Source organism: Lissotriton helveticus, chromosome 1_1 (genome assembly GCF_964261635.1).
Source record: "Lissotriton helveticus chromosome 1_1, aLisHel1.1, whole genome shotgun sequence".
NCBI lineage: Eukaryota > Metazoa > Chordata > Amphibia > Caudata > Salamandridae > Lissotriton > Lissotriton helveticus.
Genome location: NC_136057.1, coordinates 1,793,441,743 through 1,793,463,695, shown reverse-complemented (window position 1 = coordinate 1,793,463,695; position 21,953 = coordinate 1,793,441,743). Strand labels below are relative to the sequence as shown.

The window sequence follows — 21,953 nt, the reverse complement described above, 5'->3', positions numbered from 1 at the left end:
ATCTAGCAATGTTCCTCTTTGCCACCATCTGTCCAAGTGTCACCCAAATCTGCCCTTTTGGAGACAGGTCTGTGGGCTCCCAGATGTTCAGGAGACATCTTTGCCTCTGGGCGAATCTCTACTTCCCACACCTCCTGCATACATTGCACCACCCGCCTCCAGTATCTCTGCACCTTAGGGCAGCCCCATAGTATATGGAAAAAGGTGCCCGTCCCACCACACCCCCTCCTGCATAACCCTTCTCCACCCCTCCCCATCACTTGTAATCTCGTACAAGAAATATATACTCTGTGCAATATTTTTAGTTGGATTAGTCGCAGTCGAGCTGAGATCGCCGCCTCCCATGGGGAGGCTAGACCATATGACCATTCTTCCTCATCTATCTCTAGCCTGTCAGCGACCCATTTCTCTTTTAGGGGGAGGAGCATGTCAGGGGGGTTATTGATTAATTTTTTGTATGTGAGAGAGATGGCGTGTTCTGTTATGTGTCCATCTAGTAATCTGTCTTCGAGTGGGGAGGCCTGGGGCAGCGTCGTCCCCAGTGGAATGTTCGCCTGCAGGGAGTGTCGCACTTGCATGTATCTGAAGTATTCGGTTTGTGCAAGTTCGTGTGTTTCCTGCAATTGGGCAAACGTATGGATCCCTTTAGGGCCCCAGATGTCTTTGATTTGTGAGATTCCTATCAGGTCCCAGTTACGGAACTCTTTAGTGTGTCCCAGGTTACCAAGTTTTTCGGAGGCCCATAGTGGAGTAGCCATAGTGAGGACATCCGACCACCCGAGTTTCCGCTGTGCAATGTGCCATATCTGTACTGAGTGTTTCGTCGGTCCCGTGAGTTGGTGTTTGCCCGGTTTGAAGTAGAGTGCAACCACATAATTCCCCCCAGGTAGTAACCATCTGTCCATCCCGTATTCGGGGTAGTCACCGTCACTGTAGGTCCCCTGGTTAAACACTGAGAGGTGGGCGGCCCAGTAATATTTACTGATGTCCGGAAGGGCTATCCCACCGTCGTACCATCCCAGTGTAAGTTTGCACAATGCGATTCTAGGCGCCCCGGCCCAGAGGAGGTCACGCTGCGCCGCTTCAATTGCTACAAAATACGAGTTGGGTACCAGGGCTGGGTAGTTCTGTAAAACAAAGAAATCTTGGCAGTGCTATCATTTAAAAAGGGCCGCTAGGCCCAGCAACGACAATGGAAGTTGCTGCCAGGATTTGGCGTCACGTTGAAGCCGTCTTAGAGGTGGCAGTAGGTTTCTTTCGTACATCAGAGTCCTGTCTGTGGAGACTAAGACTCCGAGATATTTGAAACCGTCCTCCGCCACTGTGATAGGACAAGTGGCGGGGAGCCTCGGGGGGTCACCATGGAGTACGTATAGGTGAGATTTGCTCCAGTTGATACGAAATCCAGAGTTACGTCCGAAGCTCGTGAAAATATCAAGCGCCGCCATGATAGATCTTCACGGTTTGGAGAGATACAGAAGGATATCGTCGGCGTACAGGGAGATCTTGTCTTCCCATCCTTCCGCCCAGGCTATCCCTTTAAGGTAGACATCCTGCCTTATCCAGGCAGCGAGCGGCTCAAGGGAAAGCGCGAAGAGGAGGGGGGAAGAGAGGGCAGCCTTGTCTAGTCCCTCTCTCCAAGGTGAAAACCTCAGAGACCTTATTGTTAACAAGCACCTGCGCCAGTGGTTCCGTATAGAGGAGACGGATCCATGATATAAAGTTAGGCCCGAAGCCCAATTTACGAAGTACTGCAATCATGTAGGGCCACTCTAAGGTGTCAAATGCCATAGTGGCGTCAAGCGAGACCACTACCGAATCTTCTTGCAACCTATGGCGTTGCCCAAGTACCCCGTTGAGGCGTCGAATGTTAAGTGCGGTGTTGCGGTGGGGCATGAACCCTGATTGATTCGGTCCTGCCTACCCTGGTCCACCCGGTTGAAGCCGATTTGCGAGCGTTTTGGCTAAGATTTTTGGCTCCGCGTTAAGCAGCGAGATTGGTCTATAAGAGGCACAGGACTGTGTAGGTTTCCCTTCCTTAGGTATTGCCACTATGGTTGCGAGGCGTTGGTCTCGTGGCAACAGTCCCACCTCTTTGCTTTTTTCAAACATGTGCTTAAGGTGTGTACTGAGGGCATCCGGCTTTAGCTTGTAGAGCTCCATTGGGAGGCCGTTGGGTCCTAGGGCTTTGCCCGGGCGAAGGTCTGCCATAGCCCGTTGAAGTTCAGTGACATCCAGTGGGCTCTCAAGGACTGCCCGATCTTCATCCGATAGGCAAGGCATTCGGATATCTGTCAGGAGGGCTACCGAGTCTTCCTCTGGACGGTCCGACTCCCGGCCGTAGACCTGTTTGTAGTGTCGCGCAAATTCAGCTACTATCTCCCGGGGTTCAGTGACAGTTCCTGAAGCAGTGTGTATTTCTGGCACTACTTTATTGGCCTGTTGCTTTGTCGAGCCACGCTATAAGTTTCCCAGCTTTGTCGCCCTGGTCGTATAGCCTACCCATCTTGTGTCGAGCTGCCGCTTGGGCTTCCTGCGTAACTAGTTCCCTATATTCTGTTTTAAGCTGCAATGTTGCACGTCTGTGGCCCCGTCACGCGCTTCCCTCTCCAGCACCGCAATATCTACTTCCACCGAGGCAACCTGGTTTTTCTTTATCTTTCCGCTTGCCTGCGATGGCCGATAGCGCCTCCCCCCTAATCACGGTCTTAAAGGCCTCCCACAGGGTGACGGGGGAGTCGACCGATACAACATTACTGTCCAAGTATTGGGTAATTGACCTGGTTAGCTTCCTCCTAATCCCCTCATCTTTTAAATGCCAGGCGTTTATTGGCGCCACGCAGCCCTCCCGTCGAGTCCCGAATGTTATGTGTGTAAAGACCGGTGAGTGGTCAGATATGCCACGGGTTAGGTGTGTTGCTTCTTGCACGGTTGTGTCTTGCTGTAGTAGAGTAAGGATATAGTCAAGGCAGGAGAATGAATGATGTGGCCCGGAGACGAAGGTGAAGTGACTATCTGCCGGGTGTAGCAGCCGCCAGACGTCTGTGAGCCCGAAGGCCTCCAAGAAGTCCGCCAGCCATTTCTGCCCCTGTGGTATGTCTCTGGGAGGACTTCTGTCCAGGGTCCCTGACACTACAGCGTTGTAATCTCCTCCCATGACCAGCTGACCGTCGGGGAGGGAGAGTAGCAGTTTGCCCAGATCTGTGTATGCTTGAGTTTGGAGGCCAGGTGGGATATATAGAGAAAGCAGGTTAAGTTTGTAACCCTCCCATCTGCCGGACACTGCTGCAAAGCGGCCCTGCGGGTCTGACTCAGTGCAGTCTATGTGGATGGGCAGTGAGCGCCGCAGCAGGATCCCTACGCCCCTGGAGCCGGAGGTGAAGCCGGAGTGAGTTGCAAGAGTGTATCCCCATCTATTGAGGGCCCGACATGTGTTCCCCATAAGATGCGTCTCTTGCAGCAGGACTGCGTCCGGCTGGTACCGTTTAATGAACTGCAGGACTATGGTACGTTTGAGTCTAGGAAATGTCTAATTTAAGCCAAAGTTTGAGGCATGCAGGGTTCTCTTACTAAGAAAAGGGTAGTGTGACCCATGCAAGTTACAACAACCTAAGCTCCTCTATTTTTCTAGTTTCCAGATATTTCTTGTCGCCAGACAGTAGCCAAGTCCAGGCCAGAATATCGCAACTCCCCACATAACTAAAAAGGGTAATTTTTCATTAGGAAAACGTTATGTCTTCACATTATGTTTTGGAGGTCTTTCCTTCCACCCAAACAAGTTAAACTGGGAAATGTGTGGAGAGACAAAAAATGGGTTATCAATTGAAACTCTTTCTATTTTTGGCCTCCAAATACAAGTCCGTCTACATGAAAGAACACAGTTTTGCAAAATGCCCTCTGAATTACAGAACAGCATGGGTAACCCCAAATTTAGAGTCTTACAAACAATCACGGTTCTTAAATTCGGTATCTAGAGTACAACTCAACACAATCAAATGTTTCTGTAAAACCCATTTTTCAATCATTAGATTTTACCATATGAATTGCTTTATGGTCATAATATAATAGAAAATCATGGGGGCGTGGCTACGGCTGCAATGGAGGGAGACTTGTTCAGGTAGAGCTCTGAAGGAGGCTCCCCTGAACAGGCTGAAAACTCCGGACACAGCCGTGTATGCACTGCTACAGTGAAGCACATGCTGGGCATCATTCTGGAGCAGTGACAGACCTGGGCTCGCCCAAGCCCCAATGTGCGCCGTCCGACTGGTGTGGCCGCCTGCTGCATGACCCTGGTGTGGACGGCTTACACTAAGCGAGCCCGGGGTCTGGCTCTGCCCCCCCAAGGCCGCGAGGAATGGCGCAGTGGCCATAAGTGGCTGGCAACTGGCTCTGCCTACAGCTCCTGCACGGTTATCTGCCGCTGTAAGGTGTGCTGTGGTGGAGGACCCGGCCGCGCCACCCGCTTGCTTTTGCGGGTGCGGGCTGCTGCTATTAGCTGTTCAACTTGCTGCGATGGTGGAGATGCAAATGACGGCGAAGGCCAGACTACCAAAATGGTGCCACATGGATTGTAGAGCTGCTTTGAACACTCTCCGGCCCCCGATGCGACACTGCGGGCGCTCACCCCCCTGCCACTCAGACTTGCATTGTCAGTGGTGTGCAGAGAGTGGCTGGAGCCCTGGCGGTGCCAACTACGGGACCCCAGGCTCTGTTTTAGCCCGGCTCGGCGCCTGATGGCTGAGGGGGCATGAGGTGTGCAGACCCTGTCTGGCCAGATCAAGCTGCTGCTGACCGCGCGGGCGATTGAGGAGAGTTTCTCCCCCCCTCCTGCTGGCGGGCCAATTGTGGCCGCTGCCTGGACCGGCTTTGCTGACGGACCGTGAGCTGTGTGGCTGGCCGCTACTTCTTGCAACACCAGTGCTTTACTGAAGGTGAGAACATGGATCAACTTAATACATCCTTATAATCAACCTTTTACCAATGTTATGAGCCTTCAAAACATTTAGCTCTATGGATTCAATCAATAGAGTTAAATATTTTGAAGGCTCAGAACATTGGTAAAAGGTTGATTATAAGGATGTATTAGGTTGATTCATGATCATTAGGTTTGGACCATGGTTTAGGTTTTGCCTGGGGCACGGAGCTTTAGCTCCGCCCCCAGGAGAAATCTGTAGTCTTCAGTAAGGGACACTTGAATCCGCCCTCTGTTCCATTGGCTAGCTCCATAAATGGAGGCTAGCCATTGGAACAGAGATCTGTCCGTCAAGGCCGGACCAGATTCGGGGGCGTTCCCGAGAATTTTTCGCTCTCCACCCTTTTTGCCTTGTCATCGGGCGGTGGGCGTGTTTATTTTTTTATTCTTTCTCGAGCATCCTTCCTCACACCAGCTGGACGGCTCTCCATGTGAGGACGCAGACCTGACCGGCTCTCTACTCCGAGCCGACACAATGGAAGGTGATTTGTTGCCAGTGCCCGTTCCCGCCCCTGCCCCCCCTCCCGCTCTCCGTGTGTTCGTTCCCGCCCCTGCCCCCCCCTCCCGCTCTCCGTGTGTTCGTTCCCGCCCCTGCCCCCCCCTCCCGCTCTCCGTGTGTTCGTTCCCGCCCCTGCCCCCCCCCTCCCTCCGTGTGTCCGCTCCCGCCCCCGCACCCCACCTCCCGCTCTCCAGGTGCAGCTGCTCCACTCCAGGATCTGTTCGCGGCGGTGGGCGTTGTGTGCGTGTCCGCCGGAAGAAGTCGTCCTTGCCCCTGCTGGTTGAGCTTTCCACGGCTCCTCCGTGTCTCCTGGTGCCTGTTGTCGCCTCTGCTGGGAATTGCAGGCGGCTGCAGGAGCGGGCTCAACTTTCCTGGCAGCGGGAGGCACTTCACGGCTGGGGACGACTAGGGGCAGCCAGAGCCTCGACCCACTGACAGACCGTACCCCGGGGCACCGCAGGCGCAGCTGTTCCACTCCAGGATCTGTTCTCCTAGCCCTTGAACCTCCCTCCCTTCCTGGGCTCTCCCTCTTCGGGATCTCCAACCTGGAAACCCCAGGGCTCTCCCCGGCCGCACTGACGCTGCTCTGGAGACAGCCGCGGCGTGCAGTGGATCGCGTCTGCTGCCCGAGGTGTCTGCTGGAGTATGGTGGTAAAGGGGGCATGTTCGGGCACCGGGATGCTGCGAGTACTCCGAGGCTCGCCTTGTTTTCACCCCGCTCGTGTCCAGGGGCTGCACAGTGCTGTGCTGTGACGACTACTGCTCCATTGTGCTGTGCTTACCCCGACGAGTCCGGGGTCAGGTCAGCAGGGTGTGGGCGATAGCTGCACTCGGGCCCTCTCAGACGAGTCCGGGGTCAGGTCAGCAGGGTGTGGGCGACAGCTGCACTCGGGCCCTCTCACGCTGGAGGTGGGGGCGAGGGTGACATAGGATGTGCATGTGGAGGAAGAGAGATAGTAAAAAGAAACTGCAGTTCATATGTAGATTGAGACCACACAAGGTGTCGGTGCACATAGAATAAATACACTGCATGTGTGCGTGGAAAAGAAAGGGCTCGGAGATGTGTGTGCACGTGTCTGAGGGTATGCTAGATAGCACCGTCTCTACATTACGTGTAAAGCAAGAGTGATGGCTGGAAGCGTGTGTGAGTGAGCATGTGGCAGGCAAAAGAATGCTGGATGGTGATTGTTGTGCATCTGCTGGGTTGAGTGTCCGCACATGTGTACCTATTCTGGCGAGAGAGTATGTATTTGTATGGAAAGGTTCAATGCGAGAAAGTGCTAGCCCTCTTCACCCGCCCGTATCTGGCTCCCTTCTGCTGAGAGGGTAAAGCTGGCCTTTTCTTGCACTTCCTAATAGAAAGAAAGACACACTTAGTCAGACTTTAGAGGTGCCTGTGGAAACGAGAGCATACATTGTGTTCTGCTTTGCAGAATGACTTGACTTTTGTCTCGAAAACCAAGACATGTATTTATTATTAAATTGAGAATAGTGTCCGGGAACCTGGGACTGTCCGGGTACATCCGGGGCAACCATTAACCCTGCCCCCTGCAACCAGTAATTGAACGGCTTATCACCAGAACCGCAGAAGTGAATCGACTTCAATGGGGAACACCCACTCCTTAGCTCCAAGCAGTCAGTTTAACTTTAAAAGGAACCTTGTTAGACAAATACCGACATCTTTTAGAGAATCTCATCATTCATGAAGAGGGGCAAGAGATTAAGCTATTGGCATTGTAAATGACAATGCCATTTATTTATGTTTACAAAAAACATAAATAAAAATAATGTCAAGAGCAATGCCAATAGCTCTAACTTTAACAAAGGCAAAACCATTGCATTGTAAATGCTTGTTTTGTTATTGCAAATTACCCAGGTCCACGACCAAATTGGGTTACCCCATTTCTATAATGGCTTATTGAAGGTGAGAGGCGGATTATGACTGAGAGACATTGTTCCTCGCCCACACAGGTGGGCATTGCCGCGATGTGAGTGCAGGCGCTACTGTAGGTTGAGCTGACGCGCTGGTCTCCGGCAGTGGCGGCCACTAGCAGGGGGTCCAGCTTGTGGCCCTTAGGGTCGGCGTAGAGACGCGCACTGCTGCCTTAGTGGTTAACAGACTGTGCCACAGACACTGCTCTGCACCCACGTCTTCGCAGGAGAGAGAGAAGATAGACGGGAACCCGGACGCCGCCCTGGCCGCTGATGGGACCGCACACAGACATGATCCTCAGTTGCCAACGAGATGCCCTGCAGGCGGTAGCGGAGATCAGCGGTTCTTTGGAAGCGGAGGACGCATCAAACTCAAGCCCACATGCCCTGTATAGTGACGATGAGCAGGTGTATGGCCTGCAAAACGCACAGGACTCAACTGAGCAACTGGACATTACTCCGCAGACAGCTGATACTATCATATGATCGTTGCAAGGCTGTATCCTTGATTGGACTGCAAACTAAGGTATGGTGGTGTATATGTAAAAGTATACAGTCGTTCATGATGTGTCCATATACGGAGGCCATACTTCGGCCGCCAAGCCGCGTATGGAGCGGTGAGTGCCATAATGTCATTGGAGGGAAGGGTTTGATTCTATACTCTGTCACAGCAGTACCGGCGCCAGTGCACACCGTTGGACCGGCGAAGGTCCCCGAGCTGGGACACATTTGGATTACATTATATTGTATTATACATGTAGACTGGGAGCCTCTGGAACATGGGACACATTGTTAGCCACCTGTGCGTCATAAGTAGCGTACCCCCCAGGTCGTTTTGACTGTTGCCTCTATTGAGGGTTTGGACGATTCGTTGTTGAACCATCGCCCTTTTGGAATGGTTTTAATGTTTGTGACATTGTATTGGTTTGTTATGAGATATCTTTTAATGTACACCCATCCAGCCTGACAAAATATGCTGCAAGCCATCAAGTGAGTGAGGTTGCGCACTACGGGGTCATGTATACTGGGCGAGTCGGATGGGTTACTAGCGACACGTGGTAGGTTTGTGTACTTTAGAGAATATGTCTGCAATTAAAATTGGCACATGGAATGTGCGAGGCATGCATACGCCATCATGCAGGTATCAGATATACTCATACCTTAAGAGACACCACATTCAAATAGTTCTCTTGCAGGAGACGCACTTGGCCAAATCAGAAATCCAACGCTTACACAGCGGATGGCGGGGCCACAAAATACGCTAGGGGATATTCAGCATATGCATGAGGCGTGCTAATCTGGGTGCAGCCGGGGGTCCCGCTTAAAATCACACAATTGTTGATAAGACGCAGAAGGCATATACGTGGAGGTACAGGGCACGCTGGAGGGCAGACAGGTTGGGATTACATCACTGTATGCTCCCAACACCGACCAGGCAGCCTTTTTTGATATGTCACACGGCCTAGCGCCGTGGCATGATATACCCATGCTTCTGGGGGGAGACTATTAACAGTGTACTTTGCGACTCCCTGTACCGCTCCTTCCCACCCCTTCAGGGCACAAACACATACTGCCATGAAGGCGCTGGTTAACTGGGCGGGACAGGGGCGTCTCAAGGACATCTGGAGACATCGTAATCCACATGATAGGGTGTACTCATATTACTGGTGCACACGGTCTGCATGTACGATTAGACCGGTACATGCTTTCGGAGGAATTACTTCCACATGTGTCCTCGGTCTATTACCTAGGAAGGACACATTCAGATCATAACCCACACATACTGGAAGTGTTATGGGAGCACCCCCGGCCGCCGATCCCAACCTGGTGGCTGCAGCCAGACATCTTGCTAGATGCACCCTTCCGGAGTCTGCTGGTCACACATATACTGCGTTACTTTGAGAAGAACACTGGCACCGCCACGACACCCCAAGCAGAAAGGGATGCATTTAAAGTAGTGGTTTGAGGCAAATGCCTCGGTATGCAGGCGGGCATGCGTAGACAATTAGAGACTGAACTCACATCTTGAAAATGGCCTTCTTCCGAAAAGAGGGGGAGGCTATTGAAAGTGACGATGGGTCATTGATGCGACTCAGGGGGGAACATTCCAGATTACTTGACCGACTTCGCAATTTGAATTATGCAGCACATTTGGCGCGCACCCATCATTGTGGGAGACAAGCCTGGCAAGTTGTTGTCGTGGTTAATACGACAAGACAGTTACCACACCTGTGATGTCTATAAAAAAAACTCACATGGTGACACGGTTCATACCTAGAGAGATATACATGATATCTTTGTGGAGCATTACACCAGGATGTATCGGTCCCGCTTGCAAGCCACAGAAGCGGACATACAGGAGTTTCTCACTGCTCTGACATTGCCGCGTCTGGCAACGCATCAGCAGGACGAACTGGGCGCTCCTCTGCTGCCAGACAAGCTACTGGATAGTATCGATGGCAAACCATCAGGCCCGGATGGGCTGCCGGCTGAATTCTTTAAAGCCTACTCCGATGTATTAATACCGGAGCTGCTGCGGATGTACACCGCGGCCCTGGATGACTCAGCCCTTACACTTACGCAAAGTGAGGCGACACAGATTTCCCTCCTAAAACCAGCCAGGGACCTTGAAAACCTAGGCTCCCATCGCCCATTGGCCTTGATAAACACAGATTATAAAAATCCTTGCCTCCGCCCCAGCCAGACGTATCCCCGTTGAAGCGATCAAAAAGGATTTGTCCTGAAAAGAAGCACCTCTCAACATCCGTAGATTATTCAGAGTTCAGAAATATGCATTGGAGAATTGGCCACGGTCTGCATGTTTTGTACTAGACCTGGAGAAGGCCTTTGACTCAGTGGAGTGGCCCTATCTGGCGACGGTGCTGCGTAAAGACGAGCTAGGAGACAGATACCTACAAATGGTACAGTTATTGTACCAGCAATCCATGGTATGGGCCCGCACAGGCAAGCTCATATCAGATGCAATCAGGGTCAGACGTGGGACTAGGCAAGGATGCCCTTTGTCCCCGTTGCTTTTTTCCCTTGCCATAGAGCCCCTGGCAGCTCTGCTGCGAGACAGTGAAGCAGACTGGGGCATCCCCCTGGAAGATGGTCTCCACATGGTATCCCTATATGCGGATGACCTGTTGCTGTACTAGAGAGACTTGCACGATATACCACCAGCCATATCCGACATATTCCGTCGGTTTGAAGGAGTCTCAGGACTAAAGGTAAATTGGGCCAAATCGGGTGCTTATTCTTTTGGCGAGAATGTGCGCGCAACTGATAAATAATGGTGTGGCGCTTGCCTGGTACCCAACAATGTTCAGATATCTGGGCATATACATCTACAGATCCCCTGCGGACATACTGCAAGGCAACCTAGTACGCGCCATCTCCTCCATACGGGCGAAGATACAATTTTGGAAGACTGTCACTAAATGTGAGGAGTCTCATCACCCTTACTAAAATGATAGTGTTACCCAGGCTACTGTACTATTTTGCAAATCTGCCGGTATATGTCCCGGCACGGCTGTTTCGGGAGCTGGAGGGGTTAATCAGAGGTCTAATATGGAACACAGGACAGCCCAGAATAGCGCTGCAGAAATTATATGCGCCACCGGAATGTGGGGGCCTGGCAGTTCCTCATCTAGAATTATATTACCTGGCTGCGCAGCTGCAATGGGTTACACGGTGGCTAAGTGGCAAAAACCTAGCAGACACCGCAACTGCGTCGTGTTCATGGACACAGACAAATCTACTGCTTATTTCACCCATTGGCAAAACTTCCCTGTCCAACACAGTTACCTATGGAATAGGCCCATAGATGCTACCACAGAAGCCTCCAACTTACAGAAGATACTATTCCTTATGCCCCGATACTGCCGCTGGTTGGTACGCCCGAGGCAGAGACTTTGTGACAGACGTAGCGTTGATGCCCTGGACTGTGGTGGGTGTGGAGACACTTGGAGATCTATATGCGGATGGTGCCTTGTTGTCTTTTGCAACACTGACAATGGATACTGACTTGCCAGTGGGCCAGTTTTTCCTACACACAGCCATCATATGGACATTGACACTACACTGGGGAGAGATCTGACAACCGAGCCACAAACATCAGTTTCTGCAGTATCTACATGTGATGGGATAGGGGACACCTGTGATCCATTGGCTAGTGCAGGCCCTACTTACACATGTGTTAAAGTCACCACAGAGACTCCGGGCGCGATGGGCTGAAGATGGAGGTCAGCCCTGGACAGATAGACTGGGAACGTATCCTGGCCAGTGCCACACACATACCACGTAACTCACGTTTCAAACTAATTCAAACGTACATAGTGCACAGGGCGTATCTCTCGCCTGACAAGATTAATAAATATTTCAATAATGCCACCTCTGCTTGCCCGAGGTGTCATCTACTAGATGCTGATCTACTGCACACGCTCTGGTCCTGCCCGCTGCTTCACTCTTATTGGCACACGATAACGGAAACTCTCACCACAGCATTAACACCAAAGTGCCACACACATGGGAAGTTTGCATCTTGGGGTTTTGCAAACGCACGAAAGCTAACAAAGTAAGCTCTAGATTCTGTGAGTTAGGTTTAATCACTGCAAAACGTTTGATAACCAAGAGATGGAAACACAAAGACCCTCCGGAGACAATCCACTGGCTAAAATCTCTAGCAAACTAGGCACAGGCGGAGAGCACCATTCTTCATAGAGAATAAACGGCTGGCCTGCGCGTAAGTTCCCGATCGCACAGGCCTAGGACGATATCCTGAAACTTCTTACACAAACTAGTACAGCACTGTGTGCACCCCCCGCACAACGAATGGGAGAAGATGGTTGAAACGTTGTTTGGGTGGAGTGGATAGACTGTATGCACGAGATGCCTTAAGAGACAACTGCCGAGCTGAGCAACTACACAACATTCCTTCAGGACGATGCATGGACACAACCCTAGACGTATGACACGTTGCCTTCCACACAGGCATATACGGATTAGGAATAGGAACCCAAATATATTTTATTGTGAACTCGATATCTCCTTTTCTTTTGAATTTATTTTAAGTTTATTAGTTATGATTCAAAAGTTGTGAATATGAAGACATCTTACAATCAGTGGCATTGTTCACTTCCTACAACCCATGCCTTATCCTCCATTGTTATTCAACAATTGTATTGTAAACGAGTTGCATGTAACTGTGCTGGTAGATATAGTCTCAATTGATTAATCGTTGCAGGAAGATACATATGTTGGACATGTCCTGCCCCTCATTTAGAGGTGACAGCAAAGGTGGGTATCATTTTCCCGTACTACATTGCTAATGCACATTACCTTCTGTGTAAATGAGACAAACTACGCTGCGCTCACCAAGTGGTAATATCTATGACACTATATACAACAGTGATATTGATCTTGCATGTAAGTGCAATGAAAATCCATGTTTGATTTGTCTGTACCGAGAAAATATTAAAAATGCGAATATTCCACACAAAATTAAATAATATAATAGAAAATCATATGGGGCAGCTCAGTTGTTGATTTGGGTATCCCGTTTGAACAACTAAAAAATACCATACAGCCCTAGGACCAGAAGGTTCCTACGGACATACAGGCGTATTATTTTTGTATATACGGACATACAGGCGTATTATTTTTGCATAATCAGCCATTCTAAGCAAAAAAATATAAAGATGAAATCCGTCACCAATCGCTGTTTGTTCCTACTTGCTGTCATTATTGCGAATGGGAAAACTAGGAGCATGTACAAAAATAAAATTGCTAAGCTGTGAATGTTGGTCCATTTTCAGAAATGTACAGCTTTAGTACTACAACTATGGGACTGCACGCAAGAGGAAACCATAAAAAAAAGTGACCATTATGATGCATTGTTTTACCCACAATTCCGCTTGTTCTTGAAAGCCTTAATACAGCAAGTCTTTCTTGATGCCATTTTTAGAATAAATGCTTCCTTGCACAGCACTCAAGCTATATTTTGACTCCCTCCATAATACTAGCTGGGTCAGTAAGGCGATGTGTAGAGATGAAGATTATATTGTAATATGAAGTTTTAAACCTAATATCATGTAATATATAATACCGCAAATGAGATTTTAATTGCTTGTACTTTTATGAATAGGAAAAAAATTTGAAGTTAAATGATGATGAGGACTACCGCCTCCAGAGAATTCCACAAACCAGGTAGTTGTACAATTCCCAAAATGTGGAAGGAAGGAAAATGGCGTAAATACGCCTGGGTATTGAAATTTTTATTAACTGTATAATTAATTAAAATCTTTACAGTAATAATAACTCTTGCCGGAAAAGATTTGGCGCGCGGACTATCGAGACGCCAACTGGGGGTTCTATAATTTGACCCTGACAGGTCACTGCCTTTAAGTGATTGGAAATTGTGAGTCAACTGAAGATTTAGAAGTCTGACCACGTAACGGTGCAGGACGTGCACGTTACATTATCTAAGGTTAGTGCCTTACAGGAAATCATCAAGTATATCGAAAATTAAGATGAAGACATAGGAACACTTTCCAAGAAATATACCCTTCGAAATCGCAAGGTGAACATCATATCTTCAATAGATATTATGAAATAGTTGGCAAGAAATAGTCCGTTTGAAAAATCGAAAAGAAAAAAATTCTTGATCTTGGACCTACCTCGTTTACCATTTACCCACATTGAGGGAACAGACTTGTATCCCATTTCGATACTCTGATTTGGAATATATATACGGCTGATGACATTTATTGCGCCCTGAAGAAGTTCCGCTTGACGGAACGAAACGCGTTGGCTGGTACCTCAAATGGATCATTAAAGGAACTTTGAACTTTTTTGCAATCACGGATACAGCGTCTTTCATTTGAAACATTCTTGTTTATAGACTTTATCAACCACATATGGTGGAGATCCAAATTTGTTGGCGGTGCTTTTCAAAGTTTGGTATAACATTGATTTTTCCCAAGGATTTGGGATATACTCTCAGGGCAGGGAGTATTTGAAAATTGCACGCTATTCGAAAGATCAAGTATATATAAATATTGGTGATATTTGGGTTGGTGCTTTGAGGGTGTAAAAGTGGTCCACTGTCCATATCGTTTTGAGTAAAAATAATCAGTATAGAAAAGCTAAAAACTGTGATTTCAAGCCTTAGTACAGGTTAAAATAGGACACCCCTCCCCAAGACCCGTGTAGTCTTTCCCCAGCACATAGGTTTGGATATCTTTTGTGGAAATCAAGTTTAGACTTAAACGTGAAACGCTCAACGCCTTCTGCATTACTTTGTGTATTTGCCCATTGTGGTCCCTCAGCCTATTTTTAACACTCTGAATACTATACTAGTGGAGCTTATCTGGGGGAAAGGTCGTAGGAGAGTCAGTTTACAAAAACTCCAGTTAGAACCTCGCTGTGGAGGATTAGGGGTTCCCAACCTCAGAGCCTACTACAGCGCCAGCCAACTGCAATGGTTATCCTACTGGACCGCTGGAAGAAATTTGAAGGAAATTGGCTACTCACCTGGGGACCTGAACCGGGGTACGCTCAATGCCCTGCTCCTACCCAAAGCCAAGATTCCCGCAGACAGTCCGCCCCTCCTGAGGACTGCGATAGCATGCTGGAAAAGGCATTATCATATACCTCTACAGCGGCGACCCCTTACTCTCCGAACATTCTTTTACTGGGTATTCCCACACCACAGGGCACACTCACAAGCAACAGGATCCACGACGGTGTGGAGACTGGCATGGAAAATGTTGGGGCTTTTTTCGGAGGCGGGGCTCTGCTGGATCACGAATCCTTCTTACAGGCCACAGGTGCACCCGCACACCTATACCTATTACATGCTGCAGTCTCCCATTACATTAAAAACAATTGGGCCCTGCTTCGTACTGACCACATAGGAGAAAATAATCTGCCCTATATATTTCAATTTGTGGGCTCGTCTAGAGTCCCCAGTTTTATCAAGAGTGCACGGTTTTGAGCTCACTGGACCACGGTCAAAACATTTAAATTCTCACCACAGTTTGAATACAAATATATAGTTTTATTTTCATTTTTTAACATATATAGCTGGTATCAAACACATAAAACCATTTTATTTAGTATATATATATACACAATTCATTCATGAGATCAAAAATAGACAATTTAACATATACATCCCTTAACGCACCCTCTCTTCATTCATCCAACTTCACAACCATAAAGAACATTCAAACCAATCATTCAGTGCACATAATACACAAGCCTCAACACCCATCGTACAAAAAATATACTCTGAGGTAGTTCTAAAGAGATAGTTAATAGAACAGATGGTCAACAACGCCGACGCGCGTTTCGGTGCCCAGCCCTTTCTGCGGCGGCACCTTCGTCAGGGCATGTATGCAGGGAGGAGCAAGAAAAGGGAGCATAAAACAACTCAATAAACGTGGTCAATAATTCTCCACGGCATGGGGATGCACGACCTGAATCCACAGCGAGATGTACTCGGATATTTTCCTTATAGCAATTGACTGAGGGGATCATATGCTTTCCACGGTGGTCATTAGACTAAGGTTTCCTCGTTGTTATTCAAACACGAACAGGACACCAAATTCCGCCTCTTTTTCTACAGGAGCGGTTTCTGAAAGTTTCATCAGTGTTGCTCGGTATTTAACGGCCAGCCGGCATATTCCTCAAGGGTAGTTTTCGCAGTGCTCCGTGGCAGATTCCACCGGGATAGTCCAACACAGTGACGGCGGCGGTTCTCCTCCCTGCATACATGCCCTGACGAAGGTGCTGCCGCAGAAAGGGCTGAGCACCGAAACGCGCGTCGGCGTTGTTGACCATCTGTTCTATTAACTATCTCTTTAGAACTACCTCAGAGTATATTTTTTGTGCGATGGGTGTTGAGGCTTGTGTATTATGTGCACTGAATGATTGGTTTGAATGTTCTTTATGGTTGTGAAGTTGGATGAATGAAGAGAGGGTGCGTTAAGGGATGTATATGTTAAATTGTCTTTTTTATCTCATGAATGAATTGTATATATATACTAAATAAAATGGTTTTATATGTGTTTGATACCAGCTATATATGTTAAAAAATGAAAAAAATGAAAATAAAACTATATATTTGTATTCAAACTGTGGTGAGAATTTAAATGTTTTGACCGTGGTCCAGTGAGCTCAAAACCGTGCACTCTTGATAAAACTGGGGACTCTAGACGAGCCCACAAATTGAAATATATAGGGCAGATTATTTTCTCCTATGTGGTCTTAATTTCCTCCCCTGCTAATCTGCCCTACATCCTCTTCAGGGGGCCCCTGTTTGTTTTTGGTAACCTGCTTCGTACTGAACCCACACAGCATACCCTGATCCACCTCTTACAATATATGGGGAATGGAGGACACCTAGTCAGATGTCTATATACGGGTATAAGAACAAATGCCGCTGTTCCACTTGTATCCCTTAGATACCAATAGCAATATCATAACACAGACCAGGAGCATGGGGTGGGAGGAGGTTGTTGGGATAGTTTATTTCAGTAAAAGAGGAAATTTATGATATGGATTCACAACAACCAAAGATGCGTTGTATCAGGACATTTATCTGTATTTATAAGTAATTACTGTTCTTCAGATACATCCTCTGTATCACTGTAGAATGGTTTTATGCACTGTAATGTCTATGCTCGCCTCCAAACCGGTGAAAAAGAACAAATAAAAAGACCTTTTGGTAACAATTTATATGCTGCTACGCTGTAAAGGCTCCTCAATAAAGTTTGTTTAAAAATAAAAAGTGAAACGCTCAAAATAATAATAGGCAAGGTGGAAAAGCCTCCCTTTGTTTTAATAACTGTCCGTTAAGTGTTTTGAACAATTCCTAACTGTATCAATTGATCTAGTTGGTTTCTTTATTGCTAACTTACAATTTTCTGGCCGTCATACCTTTGGGAAGATTTATGTAGCAAGATCAGGGCTGTCACTTCTAGGGTGGCCGCACCAACATCAATTGGAAATTAAAATTGATTCCAGAGCCAATCCCTCGGTGTATGCAGTGGAGACAAGGTATTTCCGACAAGAATAATTCTGAGTTGGTAAATAATTTGAGGAAGTTACTTCCAAGTATTTTTAGTGGCACTCTTGGACGATATCAAGGTTTTGAACATGTCATCAGACTACATGATAATGTTGTTCCTGTTCGACATAGAGTAAGAAATGTTCCCCTAACTTACAGGAGCAAATTGAAGGATATGCTTAAAGATTTATGCCAGAAGAATATTATAGAACCTATTGAGTCGTCCCCTTGGGTTTCTCCCATTGTGATTAAGTCTTCTGGTGAGCTTAGGTTGTGTGTGGACCTTCGCAGTGTTAATAATGCAATTTGGGTAGATTCCCATTCCTTACCTAATCTTCATGAGATGGTCTCCAGTCTAGCGGGTGCACAAGTTTTTTTCATGTGTCGATTTGGCCAGTGCTTATCATCAGGTGGTTCTTTCTGAGGAATCTAAAAACATTACTGCTTTCATTACACCGGAGGGTCTTTACAGATTTTGTCGTATGCCGTTTGGCCTGGCGAGTGCTGCTTCAGTGTTTCAAAGACTCATGAGAGACACTTCGGAAGGGTTAGACGGCGCTGTGGCATTTCAGGACGACATACTTGTGTATGGCAAAAATGATGAGGAGCATGATGCTAATCTGGAAGGTGTAATTGCTGCTTTGTCAAAAAAGAGGCTTACTCTCCGTCTTGACAAGTGCAAATTTAGGCAAAAGAAGGTTGAGTATCTGGGGCATACTATTAGTGGAATGGGGATTAAGCCGAAACGTAATCATGTTGAAAGTATTATAAACGCTCCTCTACCTTCTTCCAAAGAACAACTTGTAGCATTTTTGGGTCTCATTGAATTCTATGCGAAATTCATACCTAATTTTTCTTCAAAGGTTGATCCTTTTAGGTGTTTGTTAAAAAAAAAGCTACATTTATTTGGACCAATGATATGACTCAGGCTTTTGGGAAATTGAAAGAGTTTATTGTGAATGCGCCATGTCTTAAACCTTTTGTATGTGGTGTAAAATGCATTGTCATGGTAGATGCTAGCAGTTCTGGATTGGGAGGTGTTCTTTCGCAGAGAGATAATGAGAAGGAGTGGGTGTTCGCATATGCCTCAAGAGCTTTGAGGGATGCGGAAAAAAATTATTCCGTATTAGAAAGGGAATTGTTGGCATGTGTTTGGGGAGCTGAACACTTTAGACCTTTTTTGTGGGGTACAAGATTTATCATAAAATATGACCATAAGCCTCTTGTTTTTCTAATGGCTCCCGGTTGAGGCAGGGCCATGTCAGCACGCCTTGCAAGATTATCTTCCAGATTACAATCTTTTCAGTGTCAGATTGAGTATGTTCAAGGTAAAGCTAATGTACATGCAGACTGCATGTCAAGATTAATCTCTCCTATTAAAGTTCCTGAATTGGCCCAGGAGGAAGATTGAGAAGTAGCTTTCACCATGCGTGATATTGATTTAGTGTATGGTGAACGGTCAAGTTTACAAGAAGATGTTTGGTTGATGGAGATGGGTAAAGACTTAGAATTGTGCAATGTCAAGAAGTATTTAGTACAAGGTTGGCCTGAACATAGAAAGTTATCTTGTGAAATGATGGGTTTCTATAAAATTCAAGAAGAACTGGCTGTGGAGAATGGTTTAGTTTTAAGAGGGGACAAAATTATACCACCTTTTTCTCTCAGGGGTGTCGTTCTTGGGATTGCTCATGAGGGGCATTTAGGGATATCTTTCACCAGAATACGTGTGAAGGAGTCTTTTTGGTGGCCAGGCATAGACTCTTGTGTGGATCATTTTGTGCGTTCATTGCTCAAATAGTGATAAAACTGCTGTGGCTCTGCTTCCTGAACCTCATCCTATTGATTTACCTCTTGGTCCTTGGCGTAAACTTGATTTAGACATCATTGGTCCATTTAGCAGTTTGCCTAAGCAGGAAGCTTATGGCATTGTTCTTATAGACTACTATTCTAAATGGCCAGAGGTCAAGATGGTTAAGGATGTTACTTCTCACAAAGTGATTGAGTTCTTGGATGAGATTTTTTGCAGGGAGGGGATTCCCCAAGAAGTTGTAACTGATAACGGCCTCCAGTTTGTTAGCAAGGAAATTGAATATTTTATGGTTAAATGTGGATTACTCGCAGGAGAATTGCTGTTTTCCATCCCGAGGCCAATGGCCAGGTTGAGCGGTTCAACCGTGTGATCAACTTTCAATTAAGGGTGGCTTAAATTGGCAAAATGCTTTACAATCCATGCTTTTGGCGTACAGGACCTCTCCTAATTCTGTAACTTTGATCAGTCCTTTTGAACTTTTAAGAGGACATAAACCTACTACCAGATTGGCACCTTGGTGGTTAAAGAAAAATATAAGTGGGTCTGATAATTTTTGAAAGTAGAGTTTGAGGCAGTTCAACGCAGAGTTAAACTATATAAAAATAGAATGAAACATTCTATGAAAAAAAAAAAAAGATTGGTTCTACTACTAGTCACTTGATAAATGTGGGTGATTTAGTTTGCATTAAAAAAAAAAATAAGTATAGGTTTTCCCATGTGGTCAAGTCCTAAAAGAGTAATTGAAGTTTTTAAGAATGCTGTTAGGGTTGATGGTGGTTCCGTTTGGAATTTAAACTTAATTTCTGTATTTACTGGGTTTAGCCCGGTTCAAGAAGACTGATAGCAATGTGTTTTTGGGCAACGAAGTGACCAAGGGAACTGTACTTTTGCCAATTGCAATTCTGAGAATTTGGATTTTGGGCAACGAAGTGACCAAGGGAACTGTACTTTGGCCAATTGCAATTCTGGGAACACAAGGATTGCGCGTTCTCACCCTCTTCCTGCTACGTTTAAGGATTTTGTAATGAATTAATTCTATGATATTGTTATTCAATGTTTTATTGTATTTATTTTTTTATTCAGCACCGCACTCCCCAGGGGGAGGGGGGCAGTGAGTGGCTGGACCAGGGGTTTCAGTGGAGGGCTCCCCCAGGAAGCGGAGCGCGAGCACCAATAGAGAATTGGCTAGAGATAAGGAAGGAGAAAGAGCGGGCCCACCAGAGAATGCGGCTGGGCCAGCTGAGCTGTAAATCTAGGGTTAGGAATGTGGCAGGCAATAGGGGTATTTAAAGGTGGGCACCGGGCACAAGGCCCTCTTTCTCCGGGGAATTCTGTCAGGAGAAGACCCGCCCACCCACCGAGGAACAAGATTTCAGGGGGGGGGGGCTGGACAAGGTGGTTAGATTTGTCGCAGATGCATAGTGGACTTGCAAGAGGTCCTTTGGTCGGAGGAAGGAACAGCAGGCGGTATGTACAAATAAACTGCGGCCTCAATTCTAACAAAACAGAAACTTGTGTGGTCTTAAGTTATTGGGATTCGGGTGGTGCGACCATGTGGGGGGTGCCTCTGCTGAGAAGCCCTCAAACGAACTTAAGTAAAACATCCCAGCTTTGTGGATTTTTTCGCAGTCCTTACTCGATACCCGCCCCACCCATTCCATCCCTTTCCTGCCGCTTTCTCTTTTAACAGATGCGGATGAATACCGATGCCTGTGAAAACCGGTCCTGCCGACCCTTCCCGACAATGCACCAGCATTCAGCAGACGAGGGGGTGGCACAAGCAACGCCAATTGGCTACAAACACCTAGAGCCCGAGGCAGCTCCCGCAAGATTGGATGCCCCCTCCTTGCAGCCTACACCCGTTAGTTGCCCCAAACCCGTGCATCAAATTCTGGAACAACTCATCCGCACGTGAGTAATCTCGACTTCCTATTAGTCAACGCGCGGCCTGTCTAAACACCTATAGGGCCATGCCTGGGTATCTTCTCTTGGACAGGGTGCTAACTGATTGGCCCGCCTACCTGTCATTCGCTGCGAATGCGCGTGAGCCATTGGCCCCGAAATGCTACCAAACAGTTTGTAATATACTCTTAGGCTGACGCGGACATTGGGAATCATACAGGTCGTTCCCGAACTCCACACGTCAACTTCATGACCCACAAATCGCGCATCTACCCCCAATTGTCACCTTCTTGACTTCGAAGCGCTTCTTGCTCAAGCCGCTGCCAGAACCGCTTGGGGTATCCACGTCCATCGCTGCCGCCATCTTGGATGAGAAAGTGTTCCGGGCTCTTTAGTACGCATGCGCTTGCCCTTCTGCGAGACACCACCCTTTCGGGTTTCGCCCCGCCTCCTACTTCAGTCTTAAAGGCGCGCGCGAGGGGCGTAGTTTTTTATCAAGGGGCGTGGCTTGGCCCGGCCGGTAGCAGGTCCTAAAGACGTCTGAAAAAAATTGGAAAAAAAAAAGGTTTAGTCAGAGGAGAGACACAGAGGGAGGGAGCGAATGGACGACACCCCCTGCTTTGTGTGTATGGAGACAATAGGGCAGGAGAGAGAACAATTGGGGTTGCCCCTCACCGGCTAAGAGCATAAACAGAATGAGAGCCCATCTGAATCAAAGCACCTACACCCACTTCAATGTATTCCCCGTGGAATGAAAGGCCCTACA

At 47.4% G+C, this 21,953-nt stretch overlaps 1 protein-coding gene across 1 annotated transcript in view; it reads right to left on the bottom strand.

The window, feature by feature from the left end:
- Positions 1-21,629, bottom strand: part of RBX1 (ring-box 1) — a 68,223-nt gene extending 46,594 nt beyond the window's left edge. The window contains exon 1 of the mRNA XM_078640660.1: positions 21,474-21,629. Coding sequence (XP_078496786.1) covers positions 21,474-21,551 — 78 coding nt within the window. The 5' untranslated portion in view covers positions 21,552-21,629. The remainder of the gene's footprint in view (positions 1-21,473) is intronic.
- Positions 21,630-21,953: the final 324 nt, after the last annotated feature.